This window comes from Hypanus sabinus, chromosome 12 (assembly GCF_030144855.1).
Source record: "Hypanus sabinus isolate sHypSab1 chromosome 12, sHypSab1.hap1, whole genome shotgun sequence".
NCBI lineage: Eukaryota > Metazoa > Chordata > Chondrichthyes > Myliobatiformes > Dasyatidae > Hypanus > Hypanus sabinus.
In genome coordinates, this window is record NC_082717.1 from 31126989 (window position 1) to 31147854 (window position 20866).

A 20866-nucleotide genomic window follows, 5' to 3' on the forward strand; every position below is an offset into this window, starting at 1 on the left:
GTTTACAACCCACTGAAGCCTCTGAAGATCTTGTGCACTGGTGTCTCGGTATCAGTCAGAATGCCTCTAACAGTACATTTTAGAAATGTATTTATCGAGATACAGTGCAGAATATTATTGTTTTCTATTGCTGCTGTATAACAACAAATTTCACAACATTTGTCAGTGATACTGAACCTAATTCTGATGGACGACAGTTGCTCAGATTGGATTTGATCTGTTTTTTTCCTGCACATGACACATCTTATTGAAACGTATAAAATTCTAAAGGGATTGGACAGGCTAGATGCAGGAAGATTGTTTCTGATGTTGGGGAAGTCCAGAATGAGGGGTCCCAGTTTAAGGATAAAGGGGGAAGCCTTTTAGGACCGAGATGAGGAAAAACTTCTTCACACAGAGAGTGGTGAATCTATGGAATTTTCTGCCACAGGAAACAGTTGAGGCAGGTTAATTGGCTATATTTAAGAGAAAGTTAGATATGGCCCTTGTGGCTAAAGGGATCAGGGGGTATGGAGAGAAAGCAGGTACAGGGTTTTGAGTTGGATGATCAGCCATGATCATACTGAATGGCGGTGCAGGCTCAAAGGGCTGAATGGCCTACTCCTGCATCTATTTTCTATGTTTCTATCTGGGCATTTTTCTAGTTTTGTGCCGACACCTTTTTTATAAATGTAATGAGTTGACTTTGACCTACATTATTTCTGGAGGCCATGTCTTGATCCACATTTGATTTCGATGCCTGGTTCTAGGCACAGTGGTGAGAGGTGAGCAAATGATTGAAGAGGATTCTCAGGGGCAAGATTTACAAGCATTGGGAGAAGCATGGTCTTATTAGGGATAGCGAGAGGCTTTTCCAAGATCACAAAACAAAACAATGGATGTCGAGGGGTGGATGTAGTGTCTACAGATTTTGTTAAGGCATTTGACAAGGTTCTCTATGGTAGGCTGCATTGATTCAGAATTGGCATGCCCATAATAAGGGGTGGTGGTGAATTGAACATTTTCTGCCTGGAGGTTGGTGTCTTGGTTCTGCAGGGATCTTGGACCTCCACTCTGCAATTTTTTTAGAATTTACTTGGATGAAGTAGTAGAGGGGCGGGCTACAGATAACTTGAAAGTTGGAACTGTTGCGGATAGTGTACAAAGTTATTGCAGGTTACAAGATAAATATAGGATGCAGTGTTGGGCAGACAAGTGGCAAATGAAATTCAATCCGAAAAACTCTGGAAAACTGCACTTGAAAGCAGAGTATAAGGTTAACAGCAGCTTTCTTCGCATGTGGAGGACCAGAGGGATCTTGGGGACCAACTCCATAGATCCATTAAAAATTGCTAGACAAATTGATGGGGGGGGGGGGGGTTAAGAAATGTAATGTGTGTAGGCCTTTATTATTTCAGGGGACTGAGTTCAAGAGTTGCAAAGTAATACTGTAGTTCTATAAAACTCTGCTTCAACCACACTTAGAGAATTGTGTTCATCTCTAGTTGCTTCATTATCAGAAAGATGTGGAAGCTTTAGAGAAGGTGCAAAGGAGATCTACCAGGATGTGCCTGAATTAGAGCATGCCTACTGAGGAAAGGTTGAGAAAGCAAGGGCTGTTCACTTTGGAGCAAGAGAGGATGGGATGCAACATCAAAAGGTTCTATAGATTATGAGGCACAAATAAAGTGGACCGCCATCACTTGTTTCCCATGGTGGTGATTACCAATACCAGAGGATATCTTTGTGAGGTGAATGGAAGGAATTTTAAGGGAGATGTCAGTTAGCTCCTTCCCCTCCCTCCACAGAGAATTTTGGGTGCCTGGAACACACTGCTGAGGAGTGGGGGGGGGGGGGTGTTGAGACTGATATAATAGGGTCATTTAAAAGACTCTTAGATAAGCACATGATGTAAGAAAAATAGAGAGCAAGGGCTCTGTAGGAGGGAGGAGTTAATATTCATCACAGAGTAGGTTTATATAGGTCAGAACACCAGTGGCCATAGGCTGGTAATGTATTGTATTATGTACTATATCCTCATGAAATCTCTGCATTTTCCTCATCGCTCATATTGCCACTCTGCTTTATATTATCAGCAAAATTAGTGTTTTACACATGAGATCTCATCCAAAGAATTGATACAGATTCTGAACCTGGGGCCAGAGCATCGATCTCTATGGAACCCCACATCACAGACTTGCAATACAAACATTACCCAGTTTTCAGTTATGTATTTTCTGGCTGTTAACCAATCCATAATATTACATCAACATAATCATCTTCTAAAATTGCACTCTCGAAATTTGTTTAAGCTCTAGGACCAGAGGGCACAGAATAGAAAGACATCACTTTAGAACAGAGATGAGGAGGAATTTCTTTATCCAGAGGGCAGTGAATCTGTGGAAGTCATTGTCACAGATGGCTACAGCAGCCAAATCACTGGGTATATTTAAAGGAGAGGTTGGAAGGTTCTGAATTGGTAAGGGCACCAAAGGTTACGAGGAGAAGTTAGGATAATGGGATTGAGAGGAATGATTAATCAGCCATGATGGAACAGTTGAACAGACTCAGTGGTGTGAATGGCCTAATACCACTCCCAAGTCTTATGCTCTTGTGCTGTACTTAAAGACGCAAAGGAGAAGAAACCACGGCTAGTGATAAATTATGTATATTTGGCCGGCTCAATGCAAGACTCCATGAGGATATTGTGATGAAGAAGAGTTTCAGAAGAATTTCACAGTGAAAAGCTGTAACCATCGCCCATCGTCACATTGCGTCCTTCGAAGTTTTGTCTCTATCATTCTTGTGGGATGGCAGCCAGACCATGGGATTCAAACAGAATTTTTTGTAAAATATAACAATGGATGTGTCCCAACACAAATGATGGCCATAAAATGGGAGAAAATAGTTCAAGTTCAGAAAGAAATTAGATAGTGAGAGCTGAAAAAGTACCTGCATGACAATGACTGTAACTGTACACATGAGAAACGGTCCATGAACAAACAGTTTACTTTCCCATTCTCTGAATCTTGTAACTGGAGGCAAGCCATTAAATGGAGTTCATTCCTATTTTCTATGGGAGGTGGCTATGGGTCATTTAACACCTTTAGTGGCCTTCCTGAACACTTATAAAGACAGTTGAGCAAATGCACACAGCTATCTGACCAAAGACACGTGCAAGTCAGGAGAGTCAGGTTAGCTCTTAGTTCTTAAGAACTAAGCATCTTAAGAAAACCAGTGGCTTTGTTGACAATGCTTTACCAAGATTTTGTACATTAAAGTGACCGTTAAGACATTTATGGCAGACTCGGCTATTTAGCAAAACGAGTGCTCCGCCATTCCATCATGGCTGATTTATTATCCCTCTCAACCTCATTTGTCAGCTGTCCCTGTAACCTTTGATGCCCTGATCAATCAAGAACTTATCACGCTCCACTTTAAAAATACCCAATAGCCACCTAAGGCAATGAACTCCACAGATTTACTAACTTCTGGCTTAAGAAATTCCTTCTCATTTCTGTTCTGAAGTGATGTCCCTCTATTCTGAGGCTCTGCTCTCGGGTCCTAGACTGCCCCCCACTTCCTCTCTACGTCCATTCTATCTCGGATTTTCAATTAAGGCTCCTTCAATTGAGAGCCACAGTACACTTGAAATCAAACTCTGCTTATTTAATAACAAAACTACCATATCACCAGGCTTACATTTTAAACAAGAAAATAAAGACATGCACACAGTTCCGAAATTTTAAAATATTATATTGATTTAACACTTTTTAAAGCAATATACATTCCAAGTCATAAGTTCTCTATTTACCTACCCAGCCCGTGCATGTCCTGTAACCAAGGAATTAAACACTGCCTCAGTAATTGGCAGATCCTTATCCTTCATGAAACCAAGAATCTTACTAGAAGAGAATGAAATGATAAGTATTAATATCACATCGCTATACTTAAATACAAGTAAATGTAAATAAAGGCAAACAATTCAAATTCCTTTCCAATCAACTGATTAATTTTCCCTTATATATACAAACACACTAGTTACTTGGGCAATTACTGTCCTTTCTAGTCTCCAAAGTATATGAAATGCTAATAATAATAAGACATTCAACAGATATGAAAAGGCTACTCTTTACAAAACAACACTGTTGAAAGCAATTGAGTTGCACTGAGCAAAATCTTCAGCCACAGTATGGAGAAAATGGACGAGCTTAATGAGATGAAGAGTCACAACTGAAATGTTGATCCTCGCATTTCCCTTCATCGAGGATTGGTCCAATCTTGGATCGCTTGCCTGAAGTCTATTTTTACATATTTAGTTTGAACATGACACTCACTTGGAACTTATTTGGACATGGAGTATAATGACAAAAAATGCAAAGTCTTGGAATTTCTTCTCCAAAACTTCATTTCAAAAGGGGGAAAAAACCTTACCATCTTTGATGAAAGATACCAGGGCAGAGAGTCAAAACACAATTTGAGGCTTTCTCAACATTGTAACAACTTAAATTTAAGCAATGTGCCAGGTGACTGTGTGAAGAGCAGTGTATTTTCAATCTCCAACATTAATTTGTACTCATCTATTAAAATAAACCTGAACACACAGCAAACATGAAGGTAACACTTGTGAAAAATTGCTTTGAAACAACAAACAAGTGGCACAATTCTCATTAAAGTATCTCCACCACTGTTATCAGATAAAGCACACTGCAGGAATCCTCCAAACACCGATGTCTCTCTCATGTTAAGAAAGATATAGGCTTGTCAATGTCAAGAACTGATTACTTATTCCATAATAATTGTCATTTTGTGGTTTCCTTTTTCATAATAAAATTATTGAAAACTTACTCTAAAAATTTGGGCTTATTATGTAAATAAGGCAAAACATTTTTAGCATTCCCCAAGCACACAATCTACAGTATATTAAGAATTGTTTCAAAATCATACCTTGCACCCTCAATATCTCCATCATTACAATATGCTGTTATCAGCCTTTGGAAAGTAACCTGTATTTTGAAACAAGGAGGGGAACAAAAAAAAAAATCAATAATTTGTAACAAATTTTCCTTGACACATTATCTCTACATGCAATTTGATAAGTAATCTGAATGAACTAAAATAGTAAAATAAATATTTACTGACATTAATAAATGTTTAATTTTATAGTCAGATGAACATACACAAGATATTTTGGGAAAGTTGGTACTGCAATGAAGAGAGAGGTTTACTTTTACATCCAATAGGAGAAAAATAAAATAACTTGAGACTTGAGTACACATTTCAAGTACTTTTAACATCTATAAATATTATAGCTTTAATCAAGATAGAAACTACAAAATTGGAAGCAATTGATTTTGAAACCATACAAAACAGGACAATTAACTCACTCTATTAGGTTGTACATTTGCAGATTCCATTTTTGCCAGAAACTCAGTTGGTGAAAACTTGTGTTCATTTTGAAGGTAGACTTTCAACAATGCATTGTAGTGGCTCACGTCATAAACACCACCTAAGTATCATAGACTTTTGGTAAGAAAATAGCATATATTCATCCATAATTACTGATTAAAATTATATCTGCACAGTTTAACATATGGAACAAATCTTTGCAACAGTAATACATTTAGCTCAAAACAATGGACTGAAATCTTTCACCTCTCAACAATAAGGATTTCTACCAAACACTGTTGTAAGAAAAAGTTTGTGAACCTTTTGTAATTACCTCATTTTCTGCAATAATTACTCATAAAAATGTAGTCTGATCTTCATCTAAGTCACAATAAAAGACCAACACAATCTGCCTAAACTAATAACACACAAGCAATTGTACGAATTCTTGTCCACACTGAGTACACCAATTAAACAATCGCAGTCTAGGTTCAGGAAAGTATATGAACTTCTGGGGTAATGCCTCCTCCAAAAGCTATTTGGAGTCAGGTGTTCCAATCAATGGGATGAGACTGGAGATGTGAGCTCTAGAGGTGCCCTGCCCTATAAAAAAAGACGAAGTCAGGTCACTGACAGAGCCTGCTCTTCTCAAGAAAGATCTATTTATGTGCAGCATGCCTTGATCAAAACAACCTTCAGAGGTCCTTTGAAGAAGAATTTTAGCTGGAAAAGATTCCAAACAGCATTCCAAAAGGCCCGAGTGTTCATCAGTCCACAGTAAGAGAAATTATCTACCAAAGGAGAAAATTCAGTACTGTTGTGGCTCTCTTAGGAGTGGGCATCCTGAAAAGGTCACACAAAGAGCACAACATACAATGCTGAAGGAGATGAAAAGATCTCAAGGATAACAGCAAAAGGCCTGCAGAAATCTCCAGAACCTACTGAAGTCTCTGCTCATGTGTTCACAATAAGAAAAACACTGAACAAGATTGGTGCTCACGGAAGAACAACACGGAGAAAACCACTGCTCTCCAAAAATAAAATTGCTGCACATCTGAAGTTTCCACCTGGATTTTCTACAACACTTCTGGGACAACATTCTGTTGACAGATGAGACAAAAGTTGAACTCTTTGGCAGAAATGCACATTGCTAGGTTAAGAGGAAAAAGGGTACTGTACTCAAACACCAAAATCTTATCCCAACTGTGAAGCTGGAAGGAAGATCATGGTTTGGGGCTGCTTTGCCACCTCAGGGCCTGGACAGCTTGCTATCGCTGAGGGAACAACAAATTCAAAATTATATCATGATGTTTTACAGGGAAATATCAGGGTAGTAACCCAACAACTCAAGCCTAATAGAAATTAGACAATGCAATATGACAATGATCTAAACACACACAAGAGTAAATCAACAGCAGAATGGTTTAAAAAGAAGAAAATTTGTGTTTTGGAATGGCCAAGTCAGAGTCCAGATCTTAACCCAATTGAGATGCTGTGCTATGACATGAAGAGGGCTGTTCATGCAAGGTATCCCAGAAATATTGATGAAGCGGTTTTGTAAGGAAGAACGGTCAAAAAATCCTCCTCACCATTGTGCAAGTCTGATCAGCAGCAACAGGAAACATTAGGTGGAAGTTATTGCTGCTAAAGGAGGTTCTACCAGTTACTAAATACAAGAGTTCACAGCCTAGACTGTGAATGATTAAACAATGTGTTCAATATAGACATGAAAAGGGCAATTGCTTGTGATATTAGTTTATCATTGTGGCTTAGCTGAAGATCAGATCATATTTTATGAGTAATTAATGCAGAAAACCAGGCAATTGCAAAGGGTTCACAAACCTTTTCTTGCAATTGCACTTGAACTATCTCAACTCTTTCTGTTGGGCCTCCCTCCATATATTAAATAATTTCTGATCATAATTCTTGCTAAAATTGCTCGGGAAATAAAATTTTATGCTATTCTGGGATAATAATGAGACATTAATTCTGACAATAAAGACGTTTAATTCTATTCTTTATTTTTAAGTCCTGGAACTCTGCAAGTTCCTTTGAAAGCAATGACTGCCAGGATCCTATAAAACTGAAAGAAGTCTAAGCAGTTCCAAAGAAATTGTTAGAAACAGCTGAGATTTTGACCAGATACACAACGATTGTCAGAAGCACTCAAGCCCTCATACTTTAAATTAGATTTCCTGGTCCCAATTAAATAAAAATGTTTACACAGCTAACTTTGAGTTTGTATGGCAATTAAGCCAAGGGGTTAAATATTTATGACATTAACAGCTTCAGAAGTTCTGCGATAAACACGACTGCAACACGTAAAAGCGATTTCTTTTCAAAGCTTGACACTAAACATCCTGTTGGCAGAATAGTTCAATGAAATATATAAATTAAATTACCCATCTTTTTATTCAATTCAAATCAAGGAAACAAGATGGATTGTTAAATTATATTTCTGTGGCTTTAGAGCAATATAAATGAATTATATAATCTATCTGCCTCCCAGATTTTTCATATTTTTCCCCAGAAGTGTTTATGAATGTAGTAATTTGCCTGGAGCTACTGCCATTTTAGATGTAGTCACATAAAAGAAATGAAAGGAGTCTTTTACCTTACATGCCCATACACCGTGAAACAGGACAAATTTATAACATCAATATTTCACATTTGTGAGATAATGAATAGACTTGTGACAATGGAAAATAGAATTTGTCACAATGATGTTGAGCTGTTGCAAAAAAGATTAAATCTGTAAGACTGATTTTCACTGACCAAACTTGAAAACAAAAAAAAAGTGCATTCTGCCTAAAATATTTTGTGGCCGGAATTTTGCATTAAGATTAATAGTAAACTAACAGTAATTATTAAGGATTAAAGTTAAATGTAGGAATCTGCAAGGTATTATCTGTACGTCACCCTGTTCCTCTACAACTGCAACCCTGATTGTTGTCCCGCTGAGAAACTTGGTGTTTAAATGTACCAGTATGACAGAACCTTCATTTCAAAAAGGATTAAGCGGAGTGGTTCTACATTTTGAAGTGTTCAGAATTAATAGGTGTGTACAACATTCATATCGTGCTTGACAGCAGAGATGCAGAGTTGATGTCACCCACATCATTTCTTAAGGCAAGGATGATAGCTTCAAAATGTCCTTTCCCCCATTCAGGACAGTTGAGAAGGAATTTCTCTGAGAATGGTAAATATTTGTTTTTGATGATAAAATTGTTGAAAGACTTGTATATTAAATGAATCATGGCATTGATACAAGTGTAGTAGAGTGGGAGATAGAATTTTCTCTTTCCTCTACACTTAGATCAAAAGCATAATTTTTCTGAACAACAAAGCAGACAAAAAGGGCCAGATGCCAACTCCTGCTTCGACTTCTTAACTCATGAAATATATTAATTGCATGAAGTTGCTATTCCATTTACCCTCTAAACCTGCCAAAGAAAACTAGGTGTTACACATTCACAGGCAAGTCTTTTTTTTGTCTTTGTTAGACTAAACACATTTTAATTTCCTTTGCCAATGAGCTTGTTTCAATTTTTCAGAATTTATTTACTGGAGATTTAAATAGGAAGAAAACTTTCCTTTATTCTTACAATGTAATCATTCATTCCCTGCCCTTGTTATATTTTAAGAAAGAAATTTTAAATCAGAAGGCTACATTATACCAGCAGGTGGTGAGGCTTCTTCAATCTGATTAAAATAAACACATCATTACTTTGCCAGCTTACAGAGATCCCAAAAAGAGTAGGCCACATTGGAAATTATCCCTAAATAGGTTACAAACCAAATCCTTTAAAAAAATTAATTCAATTCAGTGGGCAGTTATGACAAAAGTACAAAGGAAACATGTCTCTCTCACCACTGACCACAAAATCCAGGTCATTCTTTGCCCGAATTCTTAAGGAAACCTTAAAAGGATAATACAATGTATAACGTTGTCCAAAACACAAATGATTATGACTGCCAGGTTTCAAGGCTATTATATTCCTTTTGAAGCTTCCTTGAAAATCTTCATAAGAAATGAACTAATGTAAAATTTCAGCAATCTGCACATCAATCTTCTTCCTAGCTGATTAGCCGCTAGATTCTTCCAAAACTCAGAACAAACTATATGTCATTTCACACCAAGGAGTAAGCTGTTTAAATCATTGGAATTCTCAACCTCAAAACTTCGGACATTGACTATAATTAAATGAACAACCCTTTCAGCAACTGAAAGATACAGTAGACCAGAAAACTAAGTGAACAAGTTAAGTGAGCTAAGACACATACTGCTAATTCCAAGTTCTTTCAGTCTTTCATCTCATCTTCCTGCTGCCTCTTGTCTTTCATTAATCTTTCAGGCAAAGAAATATAATTATACATTTTTATACTGCCCTCATTTATTTGCTGGAATCAACCATTATCTACCCCAAGCAAACACAAGCTATTTACATTACCAGCTACTTCAATGTGATGGACAAAGGAGACTTTACGTGCCCATACCCAGCTGTTGTATCTTGTCCCAGATTCTGTGAGCCAATTCTGTTCTTTCCGTCAAGTGCACTTCTGGAAGCAAGGAGCCACAGCTTCGCAAAAGGAGCAAGGCTTGATTGCCACTGGGACAGCCTGTTCAAAATAAATACATTAAAATTGCACATTAAAGAAAAATAAAACTCAGAGAATATCGTTGGGTCAGAAACAGCGAGCGTAATTTCAAATGAGTGAAAACAGATAAAAGAATTAAATTCCAATCACATGCAATTCTTAAAGATATCCATATGCTCTTTGTGAAGATAACAACCAAAGATCACTCCTCTGAAAATCAAAAATTCCTCTCACAATTGGGATCAGTTACATTTTCTGCAATACTAGTTATCATTTTACAGGTGTCACATGCTAGCTAAACAAGTCACCTGGAAGATTCATAATACATTGCCTGTTACAAACAAAAAAAACTCAATCATTTAATTTTGTGTTGCACAGCCATTTCAGTGCAAATTCAACTTAGTATTTTTGTGTGGGATAAGAGAAAGATAGTTATCAAACTAACTATATTTAAAGCAACTGCAATTCGAAAACAGACATTTATTTTCAAAATACAGAGCAAGCATTCCACATAACAAGTCCATATTGATCTAAAGTCAAACAACTTTAGGGAAAGTTTATGTACAGGAAATTGTGTACGCTTCTAATGCAGAACTGAGGTCAGCATGAACTTAACTGTGTAATTAGACTGTTGCCCCACAATCCATAGTAGTAATTCTGTTACCTACTTCTCTATTCACCTGATAAATATCATAAATTTATTTCAGCCATACCCCTCCACCAGGTTTTAAAACTTAACACACTTGGATGATCAAAAGGCAGCAAACAAACTAAACTAAAATCAGTGAATACGTTGAATAAAACCTTCGCTTTTTTCCATGATTCACTGTCATCTCCAATTAGCTATATTCTTCTTCAGCTATTTCTTCCACCCATCACCATGCAGCTTCTTACATTGTCTACCTAGCCCCTCCCAGCTTCTTTCTGCTTCTGCCGATCCCCCCCCAGCTTCTTACTTCTTCCACCTAGCCCCTCCCAGCTTCTTACTTCTTCCACCTATCCCCTCCCAGCTTCTTACTTCTTCCACCTATCCCTTCCCAGTTTTTTTTTTACTTCAACCCTCTTCACCTGGTCTCACCTATCACCTGGCAGCTCGTACTCCTTCAACTCCTTGACTCCCCCCCAACCTTATTATTTGGCTTCTGCCTCCTTTCTTTCCAGTCCTGCTGAAGGGCATCAACCCAAAATGTCGACTGTTAATTTCCCTCCATAGCTGCCTCCTGAGTTCTCCAGCATTTTGTGTGCATTGCTCAATAAAAATAAAACTTTACAACTGATTTTATCCAATGTGGAAATGATTTAGAATGCAGTTCCACTATCAGGTCCAGCTCAAAAGGAAGTACGAATGAGACACTGCAAACTAAATACAGTGAATTCCAGTTAAGTGTGCCTTTCATTAGTCAGGGCAGCCACTTATTTGGGGCAACTCTCAAAGAACAAAAACTAAAACTAGCCAAGATTCCCTTTGTTTATTCAGACACTATGCCGCTTAATTGGGACAGGAGACTGTTGCCAAGCAGTTTCTATATAGTGTTGGTCAGGTGTGTTTGTGTGACCATTGGAGAAACTGCATTGTGCTCAGAGCAAACGGTTTTTAAGTAGTGTCAGCTGCATGTGCTTGTGATATCCATTTGGACCAAAAGATGCCAATACAAAGAGCAGTGATTTTTCATAATTATGTGCCAGGAAATTTATTGTGGAATTACGACACTACTTCATGCAGGAAAGAAATGAAGGCAGTCCATTATCTGTGCTAGGTATCTGTGCTGATTTTGTTCATTAACAGTCAAACAAAAGAACACAGCAGCATACAATGATGAATTCCCCTGTCAATAATTAAGAACTAACAGTTTAATCGTACTGTGGTAATATCGGTAGTGTTTTCCTTTGTCCTATATTTCTTTCAAATACACTATTTGTTACTCAGTTAAATAGTAGTTTGTATTTTTAATACATTTTTACATATTTCCATGAAACTTCAGCTAATTAGGACAGTTGCTTACTTGGGCCAAAATATACTGGTGCCAATGTGTCCCAATTAACCAAAATCCACTGTATTTTAAATAATAAATTACAACCCATGACGTAATTTCATAGGCCTTGCCACATTTAGGACACAAAGAGAGAGAGAGTTTTTGAATCACTTTTGAAATTATTTTAAACTGTGTAGTTCAGTAATGACCAGAAAACAAAGAATTAATTTCTGAATGTTAAACGTTACAAGTGTATGTTGGAAACAAAAACAAACCTGTCCGGCAGATGTCATGAAAAATTCGAAGGAGCAAAGTTTTTGTGATGCGACCTGTTCTCCGAACAGAGGAATCCAGCTTATTCAAGGCCCAGTCAAACTGCATGGCCTGCCTAGCTCGAACTGATGTATTCAGCTCATCTTTGACAAGCTCGCTCTGCTCTGTGGCAACTCCACATGAACGCACATTGCTGTAGAGAGGTCTAGAAAGGCTAAAGAGAAAAAGCAAATTTAATCAGTTGTATACAAATACATCAGCATTAGTGACAGTAGTATGTTCTTAACCATAAAGAAACTGCTTGGTTGGGAGAACAAAAGGAGAGTATTAATTGAATGGGAAGAGATGCAGAATGCTGCTGTGGCTAGAGAGGGATGACGACATCCTTGAAAAGGAAGAATGGCTAGCATGCAGGTACATCCAATGAAAAATCAAAAGAAAGTTGCCTTCAGTGGAAAGGGAAGAGAAATAAACATAATGAAGTTTGCTGTAACATTGCAGGGTGTTGGTGCGACTGCAATGAAGCACATTTCTGGGCAGCCATACAGCCTTCTCTTTCTTTATTTAATTGCATGTGCGGCCTGAAAACATCCTTTCAATAATTATCCAAAAATATACACCATTTTGCACAATCATTTATGGCAATCATGTTGCATAAATAATGTCGCAAGTTTAAGTTCACTCAGTGAATTGGACATTAAAATCAGCATCAAAACCCCAGTGTCATGATGAAGGAATCTTTTCAGGTGATATTTCACACTAAACAACCACTAGCACTTGAGTGGATGTTAAGCACTCAAAGGACAAAAGACTTAACTAAAAATAGAAAATGATTAAAATTCTTAACAAGTCAGGCAGTATCTGCAGAAAGAGAAAACTGGAGTGAACATTTCAGGACAATAAACTTTCATCGGAACCAATGTCAAAAAAGCTTTCCAGTGTATTGGTTACGATTTAGTTCAACATCTAAAACATGGAGAAACTGCATGCATTTGAAGAAAGTTGACAAATCTGATTTTAGAAACTGCACAAGGGACTCCTTGCTGTCAATTCCAGAAAAACTTCTGCAAAAGGTCCTCCTCAGAAAGATCAAAACATATAGAGAAATGCATTGTTTGCATCAAATCAAATCAGCAAAGGTTATGCTGGGCAGCCTACAAATATTGACATGCCACCAGTGTCAACATTGCAAGCCCAAACTCTCAAACCCTGACTATGGCTTTTGAATGTGAAAGAAAACAGAACACCCAGAGGCAACCCACACGGTGAATGTCTTTTCTCACTCGCTGCATTGTTTCACAGCTTGAATGAGAAAATGTTCAACTGTCCTTACCTGCATTGTAAAATCATGCTAACTTCAAGTATTGTGCCTCTGCAAAATCCTCCAAATCCACTGTCTGGCTAAACAAATCACTAACAGTTTCCTCAGCCAGGACATCCCCAGCACTGAAGCTCTAATCATATGATTCCAATGAATTGGCTTACACACTAAACATCTGAAAGAAGCTCCATCTCACTGCACGAGACTTCGAGCAGGATATTCTCACACCTCCTTGAAAAAAAATTCTAAATTCTAAAACCTCAGCAATGGGAATCCACAGCCTCGACGCAACCAAAATGGAGAAACAGAGCAAGAGGCACCAAGAACTTTGGGTCACCTTGTCAGGAGACATTCGAGTCCAGAGAAAACAACAAAAAGCACACCACCAAAACGACACACCCTTCAAACAAATTCTGCCTTATGCATGGGCAGAGCCTACAGATCTTCAGCCACAGTCTGCACTGAAAGCAAGTTATTCTCGAGCTCAAGGAATGGTTTTAAGATTATTGTTCTCTCAAAATTACAAATAGAAAACTTATCTGATCATCACATTGCCTTTTGTGATGGAAGAGAAAAATTGCTGATGAATCCATATGAAGGCTCAGCCCAAAATGCTGACTGTCCATTTCCCTCCAGGGAGGCTGCCAAACTCACTCAGTTCCTCCAGCATTGTTTTTTGATCCAAATTTCAGCATCTTCAGTTTTGTGTCCACGTTTTGTGATTGCTTGCTATAAAGTCACTTATTTCTGCAGTACAATAGTGATTACACTAAAAAATTACTTAATGGACTTCCAATGGACTCACTTTCAAGGACTCTTTATCTCACGTTCTCAATACTAATTATTTATTTATTATTATTTCTCTTTTTTTGTATTTGTACAGTTTATCTTCTGCACTCTGGTTGAATGCCCTAGTTGAGCGGTCTTTCATCGATTCCGTTAAGGTTATTTTTCTGAAGATTTATTAGTATGCCCAAAAGAAAACGAAGCTCAGGGTTGTAGACAGATATGTACTTTGATAAAACTTACTTTGAAACTTTAATGTGTTTTAGATGTTGTTATAGATGTGAGAGATGCAATAAAAATTCAAGTGTTTCATTTCTGATACCAATGGTAAAAAAATGTTTCAATTGCTTTTCCTCAAACTTTCCTTTGCTCTCCCCAATAGCTTCAACCAAAGGCAATCTTGTTTTAAATTGTATCTTTCCTTGACAGGTGCCCCATCTCAGAACTATTGATGTATTTATCTTTTGTAAGCATTAATCTTCACTCAGAAGATGAAATAATTACAACTATAAATCAATATTTTTGGCCTTCAGGATAGCTCTTCTAAATTAATTTGTCCTTAAAAATGTTTTTGCTCATGACTGCAGCACCCAAGTTGTATTCTGAGCAACACACTCCGATATTCTTGATATATTGAAGGCATCTTATCAGATTCTTTCTCCAGGTCCTCAACTTTTCTCCTAATTTTCTCCAATTACACCTCATAGTTGCTCAGCAAATTCCCCTTGCACTTGTTCCAAGATCATGTACTTGAATCAGAAGTCTTTCCATTCCAAAATATGATGGAAACCATACAAAAATTGACTATCACGAGGAAATCTGCAGATGCTGGAAATTCAAACAACACACTCAAAGTGCTGGTGGAACACAGCAAGCCAGGCAGCATCTATAAGGAGAAGCACTGTCGACGTTTCAGGCTGAGACCCTTCGTCAGGACTAACTGAAAGGAAAGATAGTAAGAAATTTGAAAGTAGTGGGGGGAGGGGGAAATGCTAAATTATAGAAGACCGGAGGGGGTGGGATGAAGCTAAGAGCTGGAAAGGTGATTGGCGAAAGTGATACAGAGCTAGAGAAGGGAAAAGAACATGGGACAGGAGGACTCAGGAGAAAGAGGGGGGGGGGAGGGGGGGGAAATTGACTATCAATAGTTTTTCCTTCTCCTACTCCTCAGTCTCTTGTGATCAAGGATGAGACAATCTCCAACTGGAAGATACCTATGCATCTTTTAATGAGGGGTAACCATTCTGCACCAGCTATCATATGGCAAAGTCTAGAACCTGGTCTGAAAGCAAGGATGTCCAAGACAACTGGGTACCAACCTCTACTGCACATGCTCAATCTCTGTACGCACACACACACCGAGTCTGATCATCCACTCGCCACGAACACAATCTAACACAGTTTTCCTTAGCTTCTCTTGCTTTACCCCAATCTGAATCTGATCCATTCTCTCAATCTCCCCACCGCTGACTCTTTCCCAACTGCCTCCATTCGTCTCTCAGTGCCCTAGTTCCCATCCTACTCAGCTCTTTCCCCCTTCATTTGCCTTGATTCCAATGCACTGCTTTCCAGTCTTTCACAACAAAGCTGCTCACTCCCAACAGCAATTATCACCCAAGTAATTGAAGGAAGGGCAGTGGATTTTGTCTACGTTGGCTTTAGCAAAGCATTCAGCAAAATGCCTCATTGGTAGGCTGATCCCGAAGATTAAAGCACATGGGATCCATTGAGACTGGGGGATTGGATTCAAAATTGAATTAGCCATAGAGGATGTATGGAAATGGTGGAGAGATGTTACTTTTACTGGAGTCTGTGAGCAGTCTGTGTGCTTGGAATGCACTGCCAGAGTGGAGATGGAAGCAGATAACAGCAACATTTAAGAGACATGTAGACGTCTACGTGAATAGGTAGGTGTTGGAGGGATGATTATGCATATAAGATTAGTTTAAAATGGCATTATAGTCTGCAGAAACTTTACAGAATCATAGAGGTACAACACAGAAACAGGCCCTTAGACATAATTCATGCAACATTCAATCACTAAATTTACATGAATTCGAGAGTAATCACACTTTTTATTCTTTCAAATTCTCATTTACTCTGCACAGGTTTTATGACTTATCCCCCACAAGTATCAATGTATAGAGACAAGCTAACTTCCTAATACACACACTTAGGAAACTCAATGGTCAGAGAATAGGAAAACCCCCACAAACAGCACCCAAGGTCAGGAATAAAACCAGGTCTGAGATGCTCTGAGTCAGCTGTACTACTGTACCATCCATGGATTTGTTCAGGTAAAATCACACCTGTCTAATCCGTTGGCCTTGTACAAGGAATTGAATCGATGAAGAACTAGCATGTTTATGTATTTGGATTTCCAGATGTTTTTGACAAAGCCCCAGAAGGAAGGGTTGACAGGATTAGAGTACACAGAATTGGAGGTAAAGTACAGAGAAAGAATGAGTATCAGTTACAGAACATGAAGCAACCTTCCCAGGTTGGCAGGTTGCAAAGTGGCATTCCTCAGTGATTGATGCTGGGACCTAACATGTATTGTCAGACCAAACCACAGTCTGCACTGCCATCTCCATCAACCACTTTCCTCCTTCTGTTCTCCTCCTCCCTAAAACTTGAAACAATCAACCACCAGGTGCAAGGACAGCTCCTACCCCAGTTTTAAGACAATTGAATAGTTCCTTAGTACAATAAGATGGACTTCTCACAATGCACCTCATACTTTGCACCGTATTGTTTACCTACGCTGCACTTTTACAGTAGTTATTACACTTTCTTCTGCATGCTGTTTTTGCTTTACCTTGTACTAAAAATCCAAGAAGGTAAACTCTGATCTCGAGCCTCCAGAGCCTTGCAGCAATACCCATTCATGGGGAAGGCTTCAGGAATAAACCCACAGGGAAAAATCCAGAGCTGGAGTCCCGAAGGCAGTCCGACATGGAGTTCAATGCTGACTGGCAACTCCTGAGATGCAATTGATACCAAACTGTATCGGTCTCTGCCATTCCTTCTGGTTCAATCACGTGGAGGGGGGAGCTAGCTACATGGGCAACAGCTTGCTCTCCATATCGTACTGCCCAGGCTTGTGCATCTTGACAGCTAGGATACAATATCCATGGTCAACTCTGACTGAAAGAGGCCTCAGACCCCAGTACTATCTCAATGCATTGTCATGTATTGATGTCTGAACAGTGTGCAAGTCACCCTGAGGGTTAACTTGCAGGTTGACGGTGGTGAGTAAGACAAGTGCCATGTTAGCATTCATTTCAAGAGGGCTAGAATACAAGGGCAAGGATGTGATGCTGAGGCTTTATAAGGCACTGGTGAGGCCTCACATGAGTATTGTGAAGAGTTTTGGGCCACTCATTTCAGAAAAGATGTACTGACATTGGAGGGGGTCCAGAGGAGGTTCACAAGGATGATTCCAGGAATGAAAGGGCTATCATATGAGATATGTTTGATAGCTCTGGGTCTACACTTGCTGGAATTCAGAAGGATGAGGGGAGATCTCATTGAAACCTTTCGAACATTGAAAGACCTTGACAGTGTAGATGTGGAAAGGATGTTTCCCATGGTGGGAGAGTCTAGGACACAAGGGCACAGCCTCAGGATAGAGGGGCGCCCTTTCAAAACAGAGATATAGAGGAATCTCTTTGGCCAAAGGGTGGTGAACTTCTGGTCACATGCAGCTTTGGAAGCCAGGTCGTTGGGTGTATTTAAGGCAGAAACTGATAAGTTCTTGATTGGACATGGCATCAAAGAAAAAAAAAGGATCAGGCATGATTGAATGGCGGAGCAGACTCAATGGGCCAGATGGCCTTATTCTGGTCCTATGTCTCATGTTTTTTTCACTGTGCCTTGGCACATGTGACAAAAATAAACCAATTCTGATTCCTCTCAAAGCATTATATACAGTATCTGTCATTTTATCCTTTCCCTTCCCACATCCAGGGGCCCAACAGCAATTTGCTTGCATTAAGCAAGATGTTGTTCCTTAAGTTTTCGTTCAGGCACCTGCAGCCTTCCAAACTCAAGAACTTCAGGTAACTTGCTGATTGTGTTAGAACTGGTCAGTCCTTATTGGTCAACCATATAGATTCAGTTTTCTCCTCCACTGACACAGATGATCTACTGGACAATCCTGAGAACTTTTTCTGTCCTGTGTTCTTTTGCTCCAAATGCTCTCATTAACTGCTTACCACTTTGGCTTCAGTCCATGAGAAGGATTCTCTCTAACCTCACCTGCCAATCTCTATCCTCTCAGCAATGTAAAATGTTAATTTTTTCTACTACCCAGTTGAGATGAAGGGTCTTCATCTTGAAACAGTAACTGTTTACTTTTCCACTGAGTACACTGTTGAGTATTTTCAGCATCCAGAACTTAATTAATTTCTCCTTTGCTAATTGGCTCCCAGATTTTAACACAGCCCTGATCCAAACATGGATCAAAGAGCCAAGTAACAGAAGTGAGGCAAGAGTGACTGCCATGACATCAAAGCAGCAAGGCTACCAAGGTAAAACTGGAGGCATTGTGCACAAGGAGAAAGTACTTCTGTGAGTTGTATCAAAGACTGTTGTGGCTGTCACAGAACAATCAATCCCAACCCTGGTATATCACCGGGAGTTTCTCAAGGCAACACCCCAGGCCCAATCATCATCAGCAGTTGCATCAATGAACCTTGCTTTGCACATAAAGTCAAGAAGTGGGGAAGGTTTGCTGGCTTGTGGCAATGTTCAGTTGCCATCTGAAACCCTCAGCAGCCCATGTGCACAAGCAACAACAGCTAGACAACATCCAACTAACACATGTAACATTAAAGTACCAGACAATGAGAAGCTCCAATTACACATATTTAACTACCTACACTTGTCATCAAGCAGAACCATTTCTACTGACAGAAGGGGTAAAGATAAGTCGCTGGCAGCTCTTCCAAGAGGAGGAAACCTCTGCTGCCTTACAGCTATACCCACTCATGGGGGAAGCTCTGGAGCCGCAGTACCACGTTTAAGTTCAATGCTGAGTGGCAACTGCTGTGACACCACTGTTGCCGAATCAATCTACCGTTCCTTCGGATTAATTAGCTACAGGGAGGGGGGGAGCTTGCTACATGGGCAGCAGTTTGCTCTCTAGGGGCCCTATTATCAACAGACTGAAGATCGACAGAAATATAAGCATTACATCTTCAGGAGCAAGAGAGGCAGGAGGTCCTGCAATAACTGACTCATCCCAAAGAAACAGCATTCCACTATTTACAAGTTAAAAATCACAAATCAGGAGAATGGAATATTCTCCACTTGCTGGATGAGTACACTGTTGCCAACCCCACAGAAGTTCAATCCATTTAATAGAAACATAGAAAATAGGTGCAGGAGTAGGCCATTCGGCCCTTTGAGCCTGCACCGCCATTCAGTATGATCAAAGCAGCCCGCTTGATACACCCTCTATCAATTCCACCACCATCTGCATTGTCCAGGTTGCTCTAGTAACACCCATCAAATCCCTGATCTTACACTGCCAGAAGGAAAAAGGTAGAAGATAATGAGAATGCCTCTAAGTTTCCCTATTCTCCAAATATCACATTCTCCTCACTTGAATATTATCACCAAGTCTACATTAGAGAGCTTCCAAACCAACAGTGGAAGGACTGCACCAGTTCCAGGCAGCAGTTTACTATCACCTTCTCAAGGGCAAAACAGTGATGCCCAGATTCTGAAACTGAATTCATGAAATACTGGTAAATGGAGCTGTAAAACGGGAAATAAGCAGAAATGTTGAAAACATACCAACAAAGTTTCGTAAGGTAGGGGTGCAGCGTGGGAGGACGAAGGGAAGCTCCCCTGGAGTGAGTATATATCCCTTGACAGGTAATAAACAACCTGAGTCGAGGTCAATAGCCTCATGCCCAGCCCTGGATATCGGGTACTAAACCCACAGGGCCCCAAGGTCAGAGGCTACATGTGCAGCAGAAGTAACCGGGGCTCCAGGGATCAGTTAAGTAACTTACAAGAATCAAAAGGCAAAACCAAATGATGTGAGACTACCGTCGGTAACTTTTCAGCTCACTGACCAGGAACCTACAGCTGACGCCGGCCATTCGGCACATCAGTCACAACCTGACCCGCGGCCCGGTCTCCCAACCTCTCCGCCCGGATACCGACTCACCTGACCACCGGACAGCCGGCACGGCGCCCTGCAATGGCGGGCGCTCTCTGCCTGAACCCTGGGGTGAGTCCCAGGCGAAGGAAACGTGAAACTGGCAATCGCCTCACCAACCGCGCCGACCGTACCAGCGCCGCCATGTTTCTGAGAGGGGAGGGCGGTCTCGGTCACGTGGTGCGCAAAGGTCACAGCGCGAAACCAAGAGTCACCGTGGGTATATTTTCTCTCTTTCCCTTAAAGAACTTTAAACAATTCTAAGTACCAGAAACTCCCTTCGGTCCACCAAATTAACTTTTCTTTCTATGTTTTAGACATATATTGTTTGATATTCAATCCCAATACTTCGTAAAGTAGATCGATCACCCCCTT

General features: G+C 39.7%; 1 protein-coding gene across 2 annotated transcripts in view; it reads right to left on the reverse strand.

The window, feature by feature from the left end:
* lrpprc (leucine-rich pentatricopeptide repeat containing) overlaps positions 1-20660 on the reverse strand; it is a 135607-nt gene extending 114947 nt beyond the window's left edge. Inside the window, exons 1-6 of one of the 2 annotated variants that reach the window (XM_059985716.1) lie at positions 20501-20659; positions 12215-12426; positions 9865-9987; positions 5367-5488; positions 4927-4985; positions 3798-3884 (exon numbers count right to left, since the gene is read on the reverse strand). In XM_059985716.1, the coding sequence (XP_059841699.1) occupies positions 3798-3884; positions 4927-4985; positions 5367-5488; positions 9865-9987; positions 12215-12426; positions 20501-20637 (740 nt within the window). In that variant the 5' untranslated portion in view covers positions 20638-20659. Of the gene's footprint in view, positions 1-3797; positions 3885-4926; positions 4986-5366; positions 5489-9864; positions 9988-12214; positions 12427-20500 lie in introns of both variants that reach the window. The other variant, XM_059985717.1, reaches the window with a different exon arrangement.
* Between the last annotated feature and the right edge of the window lie 206 nt (positions 20661-20866).